The 14075-nt window shown below is 38.8% G+C and overlaps 1 protein-coding gene across 1 annotated transcript; it reads left to right on the top strand.

The window, feature by feature from the left end:
- The first annotated feature begins 2551 nt into the window (after positions 1 to 2551).
- LOC111921542 (cellular nucleic acid-binding protein homolog) lies at positions 2552 to 3031 on the top strand. Its single transcript, XM_023917124.1, has one exon. It carries the CDS (start codon positions 2552 to 2554, stop codon positions 3029 to 3031), a length of 480 nt encoding a protein of 159 aa, XP_023772892.1.
- Positions 3032 to 14075: the final 11044 nt, after the last annotated feature.

Raw genomic sequence — 14075 nt, 5'->3', positions numbered from 1 at the left:
CCATAAACTGCCTAAGGAGTTTACTCTTAAAGAGTAAACTCCATTCCTAAGCCATACATGTCCGTAGATGTCACCCAGGTCACTCCAAACAGTTGATTGGAAGTGTTTTCGCCCATTGGAGTGTATTATTATATCTAATTAGTGGTTTAATGTCTAATTAGATACATTTGTATACCATTTCATATTACATAGGAACCTTGCATGTCATTAAGCCCCGAACCAACGCTTAGCTTTCAAACCGTCGCGTTTTCTCGTCTGGTGAGTTCATACCCCCACCCTTTTTTAATGTTTTTCACTGTTTTCAAGGGGGAATACAAGAAAAGTACAAGGGATACTTGTACTCAAAACTTGTTTTACATGTGTTGTGTTTCATATTTCATATGCTTTTAACACTGATAGCCATAACAGATAACCGTTTGAACTTGTAGAACACGTAAACATATTATTTGTGAAACATGTTATAAAAATGTTGCATTTTATATTTTCACAAATGGTTTTCCATAGTATATCAGTTAAAAGCATGACATTTGAACCTTGAATATAATACTTTGTACACTGTTTTGTCCTCGGTAACACTCCACAGAGATATGCGAGTGGAGGATAATTATTCATAACAGGACCTTTCTGTATTATTACTAGTAAATTTGTTATTCCTATAAATTGGAGACACGTCCCCGGTGAACACTCCACAGAGATACGCGAGTGGAGGACCGCACGCATAACCAGAATCTCTTAGATAGGGAGCGTGACTTGAGTGTATAGATCTATACGGGGCTGACTAGCCCACACCTGGCTGCTAGCTACAGCCGAACCGAAGGGTTCAAGGGTGACGAAAGTCATAAGGTGATGTGGACTACTTATTGCCATATCTCGTCTATCATATGGTTATGGAACTCGCAATTTGGATAACAGAGATTTACTAAATAGTAATAATGAATAAAGTAATTAATTTACTTTGTACATATTAGTTTTATATACGTGTTAAAACCAATACATTTCATGAGGACAATCGGGTTTTCAGTATATACCTTTCACATTTGGTAACCAACATTCAAGAAAATATGGGATTTTCCTAGGGAAAACATTTGTACATAACCAGAATCGTGTAACATTTAAGATAACTAAACTTTACAGTTCACAAGGGTAAACATGTTTTAAGTATACATCTTTCACATTTGGTAAGCAACATTCAGGAAAATATGGGATTTTCTAGGGAAAACAATTGTACATAACCAGAATCGTGTAACACTTCAGATAACTAAAATTTACAGTTCACAAGGGTAAACATGTTTTCAGTCTACATCTTTTACGTTACATTTTGGATTCTATAATCAACTTTTAAGAAAATATGGGATTTTCTTGGTGTGAAACTTCTTCAGAAAATAGAAAGGAACTTGTACATTTTTCAGAAAATAAACTGCTTATGAACTCACCAGCGTTATGCTGATTTTGAAACCGCTTGCATTCTCAGGTCTGCATTGGACAGGTACCTGATGATCCCTTTTGGCGAAGACGGAGTGCGTAGAAGACTCGTCTTACTTTTGTTCTTATATATTATGTATCACACTTGTACAACTTACTTTTGAAAAAAATGTAAACTTTTCTATATGTAATGTAATGGTTGTTTACTTTACATACTATGTGCATTGGATTTGATACTCAACATGGAGTCAAGCCCGGAAATGTTTCCGCCTTCGGTTTTTGGGGTGTGACAGATTGGTATCAGAGCCCTTGTTTATAGTGAATAAAGTATACCAGACCTTACATGGTATAAGACTATTAACACTAAGGGGCCTAAGTGCTCTGTAAGTATTTTCAAAAGTATACAAGTATATCGAACCGTCTAGATCCGTAACTACAAGTAGAACAAAACATAAGTAAATGGGTGTTGTGTACTGCGGTTAAACCTGAGCAGTTATGTAGTCGTGTCTAGGATCAATATAGCCTGGCCAACTATATTCATTCGAGACATGGCCAACAAGTTCTTGGGAGTGACTGCGGTATGCGGCATGCCTAAAATTTACCCTAATACCACAAACATCGAGCCAGTGTCGTAGCAAATCATGAAATACTATGGGAGTATTTCTTAGGCCAATCCTTTGTAGAAATCCTCGTTTACGCGTTGTTCCTTGATCATTCCTTTAGCGATAATTTATCTACTTCGATAACTCTTTCCTGCTTTATCGCTTATTCGGAATAAATATCTGTGATATCTCTTGATTCAATTCAGAGGGCTTACCATCCTCTCTCATTCTTGATCTTATTAAGATGCCTCCAAGAAAGAGACCCAACTCAAAGACCAACAACTCTCCACCACCATACTCTCCCCCCATTCGATCTCATCTTGTTTCAAACAGCAGTTACTGTTGTAGTGACGGCTGCAATAACGCTTTTGAATCCTGGTAAGTCTAGTGGACCGGGAAGTAGCACCTATCCCCAAAACCATGAAAATGATCAGGAACACCAGAATGAATGTGATAAGAGGAAGAAGGTTATCTGGAAAAAGCGAAAGGGTCAGAGTTCACAAAGACCCTCTAAGAGGCATGAAACTATGGCAGTTCAAGCTGCCACTACCCCTGTTGCTGCATCTACAGCTCAAGCACATATCAATGGGTATGCTGGCAACCTCCCTTGGTGCAACAGATGCAGTTATCACCATCATATTCCAAGTCCATGCTGTGAAAGGAACTGTATCAGATGTGGCAAGAAGGGCCACCTTACTCGAAGCTGCAGAACACCAACCCAGTTAATCAATCAAGCTTCTGAATCGAGTACTGATCAGGCCTGTTATGGTTGTGGAGAAATCGGGCATTTCAAGCGAAACTGTCCAAAAGCAGCAACCACCAACAACACCAACAACGCTGAGATGGTCTTAGCTATGAAGCAGGAGGAGATAGCCGTTGATCCTATCATCGTCGCGGGTACATTTCTTCTTGACAATTCTTATGCTCGCATCCTTTTCGAATCTAGTGCTAAGGAAATTTTACTTGTCATTCATTCAAATATCTTCGTAAACCTAGTCCTCGTCTAATAACCGAAGCATTTACCGTCGAGATGGTTAGAGGTGAGAATGAGTGCACTAATAATTTATTCCTAAGCTGTACCCTTACCCAGAGTAATCATTCTGTCCTCATTAACCTAATGTCAGTTTCACTAAAGAGCTATGATGTTATCCTTCGCATATATCGATTGAGTTCTGATCGTGTTGTTATGTGTTGTTATGAAAAAGTTATTTTTCTCAATCTTCCCTCTGACCAGACTCTCATGATCCATGGCGATAAGCCTAACTCTAATCTTCATATCATTTCCTGCATCAAAGCTCAAAAGTTGCCCTGAAAGGAACGTCATGTATTCATAGCCCATGTAATCAGCGAGAAACAGGAAGTTAAAAACCTCGAGAACGTCCCCGAAGACTGTAATTTTCCTGATGTCTTTCTCGAAGAGCTCTCGAGAGTTCCTTCCGAACGTCAAGTCAAGTCTCGTATCAACTTAATCCCTGGAGCTACCCCGTAGCCAAATTTCCTTATCGCTTTGCTCCAACAGAAATATAGGAGTTATCCAGTTGGCTTAATGAATTAACCGTTAAAAACCGATATCCTCTTTCCCCAATTAGATGACTTCCTCGATCAATTTCAGGGAGCCAGCTACTCCTCGAAGATAAACCTTAGGTCAAGACACCATCAGCTACTAGCTCGCGAGGACAATGTTTCTAAGTCAGTATTCAGGACTCAATATGATCACTATAAGTTCGTAGTGGTACCTTTCGGTGAAACCATTTTTCCCCGGTCATGTAGTAGACGATGAAGAAATACGTGTGGAACCTCCTAAGGTCAAGGCAATAGAGAATTGGTCGGCACCGAAGACACCCATAGAAACCCTGTCAATTCTTGGGTTTCACCGACTATTATCGCAGACCCATTCAGAAATTTTTTTCCAAAAATCACCAAACCCTTAACCACTCCGACACAGAAAGGTGTACCCTTTTGTTGGAGTAAAATGTAAGATACATCATTCCAAGCATTGAATTAAGACTTATGCATCACAATTATCCTGTCCCTGCCAGAGGGAACAGAGGATTTCGTTGTCCATTTCATTGCGTTCAATTAGAGTTTAGACTATGTACTTACGCAGGAAGGAAAAGTTATCATTCACGCTTTGAGACAAACAAAAGGCACACGAAGTTAACTACACAACTCACAATTTAGAATTAGGAACAACAGTTCCTGCACTGAAGAATTAGAGACATGATCTCTATGGAACCAAGTATGCGAATTTCACAGACCATAAAGAGACTATAGCATATATTCGATCAGAGAAACATAAACATGAGGTGTCCTTAGCTGAAAGGAAAGCTCAGACAGCGAGACTAAGACATTGACAATGACCATCTAACCCCGTTTACTCGCTCAGACCTGAGAAGTCTAGTTAGAAACTCTCAGGATTGCTCCAGTAGCCCGAGATACCTGAATGGGAATAGGAGATGACTATTATTGATTCCATCGTCAAGTTACCCAGATTCCCAAGTAGGTACAATACCATTTGGAGTAATCGTCGATCCTTCGATAAAATCCGCTAACTTCTTTCTGATCAGAGAATCATTCAAGATGGAAAGACTCACGCGAACCCACATCCAAGAAGTAGTTTTATTACATGATATACCTGCGTCCATTATCTCTAATTGAGATAACATGTTTACCTCAAGGTTTTGGTAAGTCTCTTCAGAAAACTCACAGAACCATGTTAGACATGAGTACAACTTATCATCCCCAGATAATTGAACAGAGTGATAGAGTTAACTAAAACTCATGAAAGACATGCTGGGAGCATGTGTCATAGATTACAAAGTGACTTAGGATACTCATTTACCTTTGATCGGGCCTTTGTATAACAACAATTATCATACCAGTATCCAAACTACATCATTCGAAACCCTCTTCAGTCAAAAGTACAGATTCCCTCGTATTAGGTTGACGAAGGAGACACGCACCTAGCCAAGAATCGATTTCCTGGTAACACCCTCACTGGCACTAAAATCATCTACAAAACCACCGAGAAGGTCATCCATATCCGGGAATGATTGAAAGCTTCTCGAGACCGCCAAAAGAGTTACGCAGATAATCACCAGAAACCTCTGGAATTCCAGGTTGGAGACCGTGTCCTGTTGAAGCTCTCGCCCTGTAAAGACATGGTACGCTTCAAAAAGCGTTGGAAACGTAATCTGAGGTACATTGGACCCTTCGAGATCCTCGCCAGGATCGGTCATGTCGCCTATAAACTTCGATTACCCATGAACTCAGCAACATCCATCTCTTCTTCCATGTTTCAAATCTCAAGAAGTGCTTATCTGATGAAACCCTAGTGATTCCCTTAGACGAGATCGAGATCAATGAAAACCTAAACTTCGTGGAGGATCCGATCGAAATCATCGATCGGGAGATCAAACGTACGAAACTAAGCCGCATCCCGATAATGAAGGTTCGCTGGAATGTCAAGCAGGGACCGAAATTCACTTGGGAGCGGGAAGGCTCAATGAAACTAAAGTATCCGCATCTCTTTCCAGATCCATGTATTGTATCTTAATTCTGAATTTCGGGATGAAATTCCCTCTAACGGGGGGATAATGTAACAACCCGAAGTTCGTACCATCATTTGAAATCCTTTTTGTAACCCTTTTCGTTAATCCATTCGCCATTTTCATTTTCGTTTCCGTTTACGTCATTTAATTAAGTCATTAAATTGAGATTGCTATTATGACTTAATGGGTGTCCAAACGCATTTAGAACTTGCATTAACACCCCATTCTAGTAATCGGAAGATTTTTAGAATCAACCATATCGGGTTACAGCAACATGATCGGGTGCGACCAAAAGCCCCACCTAACGTCGGTATCAGGTAGAATTCCACCGTGTCCAAATCTTGATCACTATCTAAAGGAGATTAAACTTCCATTTGAAGCTTTTGCTCTCTCTCACTACTCTCTCTCTAACCTCTCTCCTCAAACCAAAGATCTAAGTCCAAAAACATCAATTTAAGGCTTCAAATCATTAAGGTAATTTCCCTAACTCATAGTATAGCATCATTAGCCTTCAAATCTGAGTTTAAACTATGAAAAAAGACTTCATTCATGAGATTACGGCCCTGGAGCATGCTTGGGCCGTAAACACATAAAAAGTGGGTTTTTGAGCCTTAAAACCCCTCCAAACCAACCTTGGGACTTAGATATGACTTTATGGCTTACCAATTCGGACTTAGAACAGCTTAATCATGATTTTTGAGGAGTAAACATGAGTTTACTGCCCAACAACATGCTTGGGCCGTAAACTCATCATTCATGGAGAGTAAACTCAAAACCAAGTGTTTAAAAGCCATTTAAACACACCTTTAGCCTTGGAATAAATCCTAGAACCAACCACAATCGATTTGGGGACCTTAAACATGATAAAAACCCTCCATTTGAGTGTTTACGGCCATAACCCCCCAAGAATGGGTTCCAGGGCCGTAAACTCCTAAACATAAGTCAAATAGTGCCCAAAATTCATCCTGATGCTTGTAAAAATTGTTTGAATCACATGTGATTGGTCTAAGGCAACTAAATCATCAATTTAAGAGAGGTATAGGAGATTATGGCAATAAACTCCTAGTTTAGGGCCATAAACTCCCTTTGATGGTATTCTTGGTGATTTAACTCATTCCCTAGCCTTAGATAAAATCATACCAACTCTTCTGAAGTGTTATTTGACCATTTGACACCATAAAACTTATCAACCATGAGTTCACTGTCGTGAACTCATGTGGTTATAGTCTTAGGTCCGTAAACTGCCTAAGGAGTTTACTCTTAAAGAGTAAACTCCATTCCTAAGCCATTTCATACTACATAGGAACCTCGCGTGTCATTAAGCCCCGAACCAACGTTTAGCTTTCAAACCGTCACATTTTCTCGTCTGGTGAGTTCATACCCCTACCCTTTTTCAATGTTTTTCACTGTTTGCAGGGGAATACAAGCAAAGTACAAGGGATACTTGTACTCAAAACTTGTTTTACATGTCTTGTGTTTCATATTTCATATGCTTTTAACACTGATAGCCATAACAGATAACCGTTTGAACTTGCAGAACACGTAAACATATTATTTGTGAAACATGTTATAAAAATGTTGCATTTTATATTTTCACAAATGGTTTTCCATAGTATATCAGTTAAAAGCATGACATTTGAACCTTGAATATAAAACTTTGTACACTGTTTTGTCCTCGGTAACACTCCACAGAGATATGCGAGTGGAGGATAATTATTCATAACAGGACCTTTCTGTATTATTACTAGTAAATTTGTTATTCCTATAAATTGGAGACATGTCCTCGGTGAACACTCCACAGAGATACGCGAGTGGAGGACCGCACCCATAACCAGAATCTCTTAGATAGGGAGCGTGACTTGAGTGTATAGATCTATACGGGGCTAACTACCCCACACCTGGCTGCTAGCTACAGCCGAACCGAAAGGTTCAAGGGTGACGAAAGTCATAAGGTGATGTGGACTACTTATTGCCATATCTCGTCTATCATATGGTTATGGAACTCGCAATTTGGATAACAGAGATTTACTAAATAGTAATAATGAATAAAGTGATTAATTTACTTTGTACATATTAGTTTTATATACGTGTTAAAACGAATACATTTCACGAGGACAACCGGGTTTTCAGTATATATATTTCACATTTGGTAACCAACATTCAGGAAAATATGGGATTTTCTAGGGAAAACAATTGTACATAACCAGAATCGTGTAACACTTCAGATAACTAAATTTTACAGTTCACAAGGGTAAACATGTTTTCAGTGTACATCTTTTACGTTACATTTTGGATTATATAATCAACTTTTAAGAAAATATGGGATTTTCTTGGTGTGAAACTTCTTTAGAAAATAGAAAGGAACTTGTACATTTTTCAGAAAATAAACTGCTTATGAACTCACCAGCGTTATGCTGATTTTCAAACCGCTTGTATTCTCAGGTCTGCATTAGACAGGTACCTGATGATCCCTTTTGGCGAAGACGGAGTGCGTAGAAGACTCGTCTTACTTTTGTTCTTATATATTATGTATCACACTTGTACAACTTACTTTTGAAACAAATGTAAACTTTTCTATATGTAATGTAATGGTTGTTTACTTTACTTACTATGTGCATTGGATTTGATACTCAACGTGGAGTCAAGCCCGCAAATGTTTCCGCCTTCGGTTTTTGGGGTGTGACACTATGCATGTGAATTTGTCAAAACCATAATCACAAGACAAGGTTAGTGACAAATCCACACTCATATGGACTGAACTTGCTCAATCTTAATTGCTTGCCACCTGGCAGCATAAGGCCTACCATTGCTTCTAGTTTATTATGCAAACAATTGAGAACTTATAGAACTTACATGTATCGTAAACTTTAACTAGAATGGGTATAGAAAAAAGAATATGTCAACACGATAGGTTATAAACCTCAAGTCGTGGGCTAGTGATTAACATTACTCTTGATTAGTTCTTGACACTATTCCAAGATCTTTAAGACTCCCACCGACCTCTTGACATATAAGATTGTAAGGTCCAAATCTGGATCTATCACTGATAATCAAACAATCACAAGACAAGAATAACACAAATAAGATGAATGAATTGAGCTTGCATACGATTAAACACTTGAATCGTCAGATACAACTCAAAGACCAGCCGTAAACTCTAGAGCATCGAACCTCTCAAAAGACCAACTCCTGGACTATTTATACTAGAGAAGACCGCAAACATAGTTTGCTGCCGTAAACATGTTTACGGCCGTAAACATGTTTACGGTCATAAACAACACAAAACACAAACTAATCATAAAGTGCAATTACAGACACAAACCAAAACAAATCACATGCAAAGCCTAGCCCAAACCATTTACATGACCCTTCAATCTCCCCCTTGGTTTGGACCAGGCTTAGATTTAGTCTTTGTTAACAACCAGCACATCGGATCTCCCCATAGCTCCATTCCATATTCTCTTGTTGATAATCGTAGCCACCATCCTTGTATATTCCTTTGCAGCAGGCTCAAATAGCTCATCAGCAATAATAATCTGATGACTTGCAAGCTGATGAATGTCCCACTCTCCAAACTAGAGTAGATCCCTTTTGTCATACAAGCGAATGCAATCTTCTTTGAACTTGATAACAGCAGCATCTGATGTTTCATCATACACCCAATAATGCATAGAGTGTAGAGATCCATCAGGACAATTTTGAGGCATAGGAATGTGTTTGACTTGAGTAGTGGCAGGACACATCACTGCCCGAATAGGCTCGCTGGTTTCATGATCAAAAACATGCTTGTGAACTTCAACAAAAGATTCCGCAATTTTCATTGATGGAAAACCCTTGGCTACTTGATCTTCCAAGAAAGATTTGAATTGGCTGGCTTTTGGATTCTTTGACGGATTTGAGAAGGTAGCTTTGGATAGCTCAATAAGATCAACCTTGGTAAATGAGTGGAAATCATGGGCATCCTTATATAATTCTTTATTCCCGCTCTTCCTTCTTACCATAAACATATCCTGCGTATCATGAAATCCCCACGATATGATTCCTGACCTATCACCATATACGTCTCTGAAAGTTTGAGTGCTTAGGTCAATGAAAGTTATACGAGGCCTATCCCAAGGTGATTTATGATCCACACTTCTTTTGAATAACCATTTGTTTTTGTCGGACGATTTATCAGCAGCTTTCTTCCTTTTAGCATCTTTTGCCTTTGCAGCTCTGGAAGCCAGTTCTGGATCCACTTCAAAATGATCTACAACGATGGGGGATCTGATTAGAGGAGAGGAAATGGGAGCATCAACATTGAGAGCATCTGAAACAGGGGGATCAACATGATGTTCATCAACAGTTTTCCTGAAATCATCACCAAACCTGCCATCAAGCTTCTTTTGCAACTCCAGGAGATTTGCAGCCAGACGACCATATTGTGTCTGAAGATCTGCAATTTCCTTTGTCTTCAGAGCATTTTCTTCATTAAGTTCAGCCATTTGAATATTGACCTCGGTATTTTCAGATTGGAGGTCTGCGACCTTGATGACTAGCTTAATATTTCTTTGATCAAGTTCTACATTCTTTTGTTTGATGGCATCAAGCTGGCCCTGAAGTCCATTGAGTGAGGGGGAGTCATGTCTTGTGTTGTCACCTCCGATGAAGATTCCCTTGCCACGAGGAGGTGGTGTCGAAAATTGATCTTCAACTAATAGATGAGCTAGCTTGACTGAGGCATCATCTTCGTTTGGTCTAGGAGACGAGGGATCTGATTGAAATGAGGAACCACCAGCTTCAAACACAGTATTCGGACCCTCACTTATGGGTTCAGCTGAGACAATAGCTGGCGTGATTGTTGGTGGAGCTGCAGCACTTTGGGTCGTTGTACTCTGATTTGCTAACCTTAGTACGAGTCTACGACGTTTGTTTGGAGGAGGAGTGGCTTGATTGGTGGTGAGATCTTCTTCCATTGGCATGAATGTAGGTAAATCAGTGTCAAGGGGAGGAAACCCTGACATTGTCACCGTAGGAATTACGATTTCTGCCGCTGGATTGGAAACAGGAAGAGAGACTTCGAAAACATCTTCTTCAATCCTTGTCTCAGTGGTCATAGGAGCCACTTCATTGACATCGTCAAGCAAGTTGTCGAGGTTCAATTCAGACAGAAAGTCGTCATTTCCACCAAAGTTCTGTGGAATATCAAATCCCGTTAAGTCAACATTTGCATCTTCTTTGTCCTCTTTTCTCGTATCCTCATTGTAGTCACTCTGAACTTGAACAGATTGCAATTCGAGTTCATCATCAACTTGAGTCTTTAGAGCAGGAGTCTCGTCATCTTCATGATCAGAAGCAGTGATGATAAACTCAGAGGCCACCTTTTCTGACGAAGTCGACTCTGATAAGGTCTTCTCAGAAGTTTCATGGGATTCGGAAGACTCATTGATCTCTGCAAATTGTCCAAACTTCACCAAGGGATGTATACCTTGAAATACCACTTTGCCCTTTCGATTTTGTTTAATAAGACTAACGGTGTGAGGGCCTAAGGACTTTGTATCCATCTTTTCAACAGACTTGACCATGTCCGGGAATTGATCATCAATGAAAGCTTGAATGAATCGGGGATACATCAGGAAGGAGTCTCTGTTTCCCCGAGTCATGGCACCAATGTTTACTAAAAACTCATCAATGATATACTTTGAAAAGTTAAATCTGTTGCCGGATGCCAAAGATACAATCGCTCCTGTGTTTCTGATTGAGATTTCATCTGCTCCCGATCTCCGTCCTGACACCCAACTAATGAACACGTGAGCCAAGAAGTTCCAGTAAGGAGGTAAGAGCTTTTTCACGGTAGGAGGATAAGAACCCTCATATCCCATCCTTTCAAGAATTTTTGGAATTTCCTCAGCATCATCTTCAGTTGGATAATCAGAATCATCAACGTGTCTCTGATATATTGCTCTAAGATTCTGATATTGCAGTTTTGCACTACAGCTTCAATAATCATTTCTTTATTCTTCTCGATCACCTTGGCTGTTCTCCAAGATTCTTGAATAATACTTCCATAGATGATAGGATTCACTGTGATAGCATAGGCCAAACAGCATTCTCGTAAGCGATACATCATGGACATGAAATCTTTGTGAGCCTCTGGTGGATCATCCAACACTATTGCAAGGTTGTGCATCTCAGCTGTCTTAAGATATGCCATTATCTACACTAAATAAGCCAAGTAAGAAAACATGATATCTAAATTTGAAATGCTCAAAGTTTTCTTAAACATTTTAAACAACCAAGACAACAAGGGTTTATGGTCAACACCGGTCAAATATTTTTTACGGTCAAACTAGGTCAACGGACCCTAAACAGGGTTTACGGCCGTAAGGTCAAACCTAGTTTACGGTCGTAAGACCAAGGGACCGTTTACGGTCGCAAAGGTCAAAACGAGTTTGCGGTCTATGAAGCCAAAGCGGTTTATGGTCTATGAATTTACAATACAAGAGTTTACGGTGTATGAACATTCGAAAACCGTAAACTCCGACAAACTTCAAACACAAATTTTTCCTATGATTCTAAGTCGATTCGAACAAAAAATTACAAGTTCAGGATCGGAATTGACATACCTTTAACGTGGAATAAACGATTTTGAGAAAACTCACACCTGATTTTCGAGGATTAGAGTCTGTTAGGTCGCCATTCCAATTTCCAAACAAAATTTTCAAAAAATAGAACTTTTGAGGATCATTAAAAGTAAAAATAAAAATAACATAAAATAAAAATATTCTAATTTCAACAATTAAAAGAAATTTTGTCCTTTTCTTTTAATTAAAAATTAAAAAATAAAAATAAAAATAAAAGAAAATAAAAAATAAAAGAAATTCTAACTAAATAATATGCGAAAGAAACTTTTGACTTCATCTTGAGATACTAGGATCAAAGTTGTTAGACAATCTTTATCCACTTGTCGGTACCTTTCATATTCACATCTTTATCTGGTCGATCGTCGGTATTGTGATCCACTTAAAAACGAAAAATTATGACAAATTTAGGACATACTATTTGTTACAAGACAGGGTGAACTTAAAATCCTAAAATTTATATCTGATCCTAATTCCTTAGATACTATATTATAAGGACCATTCATCTGACGACGACCATGGATATTGTTGTCCACCTTAATTGAGCAGCGATATCTATAGATAATCTTTGAGTGTTCAATTTTAATTGTACTGGAACATGTTTCCCGCTTCTTGATATACCCCAGCCATCAAGAACTTCTAGAGTACTCCTTACATCAGGTTAGCAGACAACCATTCAGAGAGAGGATAGATTCAAAATTCTATTACTTATTACTTCAGAGGGATTGAGAAGAAGAAGGTTGCATATGTTGTGTACCAGGTCGGATTAGAAGTCACGCAAAGGAGATAGCATATGGCTAACAGATAAGAGGAATTTCATATATATATATATATATATATATATATATATATATATATATATATATATATATATATAACTTGCAGAGAGATAGAGTTGTATATGTTGTGTACCAAGTTGGATTGGAAGTCACGCAATGGAGACAGCATATGGCTAACAGATAAGAGGAATTTCATATATATAACTTGCAGAGAGATAGAGTTGCATATGTTGTGTACCAGGTCGGATTGGAAGTCACGCAAAGGAGACAACATATGACTAACAGACAGAAAGAAAGAAAACGATTTTCTACTGACCTAATTTATCGGAATTTACCAGTCGCCCCATCCAACCGGAATTAAGGATAGAATCCGCACATCGAGGAAAAGTTAAACCACGGTTCCAGGTACGGGTTCATTTAATGTGATGAGTGGATTCCCATATATATCTCCCTGCTCAACCTATCCGAGTGTCGTATTGTCAGGCTGAACGGATCTAACTAGGTCAAGATTTGTCAAGACTAAGAATTTCTTAAGTTCAACTCTGCCTAGTCAAGTCCATTTAGAATCTTTCGTGCCTACCGACGCCTCAAACCAGAGAAAGACCCTTCAACTTTGGGTACGTTACACAGACTCAGGTTGCCTATTATCACATGATCATATCACTTCCCATTCCTTCAACAGCAAACAAAACTATTAGCGACAATATATTTTTTTTTAATTTTCTGAATTTTTGATGTTTTTGGATTTTTGTTTTTTTCTCCGCCTAAATTTATGCATGGGAAAGAATGAAATGACTAAAAATGTGCAAATTTAAACTAACAAAACCTAAAAATTAATCCTCAAATCGAATCATTTTTAAAAATCCCACAAGCACATCGAATCGAGCTTTATGAAAAGGCTTTCTAAACAGGTCCGCCACATTATTGTCAGTGTGAACATGTTCTAGCCGGACGAGCGAACGCTCATAACAATCTCAGATAAAATGAATTTTGATGTCAATGTGCTTGGTTTTGGAATGTTGGACTGGATTTTTAGCAATTTGAATAGCAGCCTCATTATCACAGAGAATTGGGGTTTCTAGAAAGTTCAAACCGTAGTCC

Source organism: Lactuca sativa, chromosome 7 (genome assembly GCF_002870075.4).
Source record: "Lactuca sativa cultivar Salinas chromosome 7, Lsat_Salinas_v11, whole genome shotgun sequence".
Taxonomy (NCBI): Eukaryota; Viridiplantae; Streptophyta; class Magnoliopsida; order Asterales; family Asteraceae; genus Lactuca; species Lactuca sativa.
The sequence above is the reverse complement of the archived record's forward strand: the minus strand, read 5'-3'. Positions and strand labels throughout refer to the sequence as shown.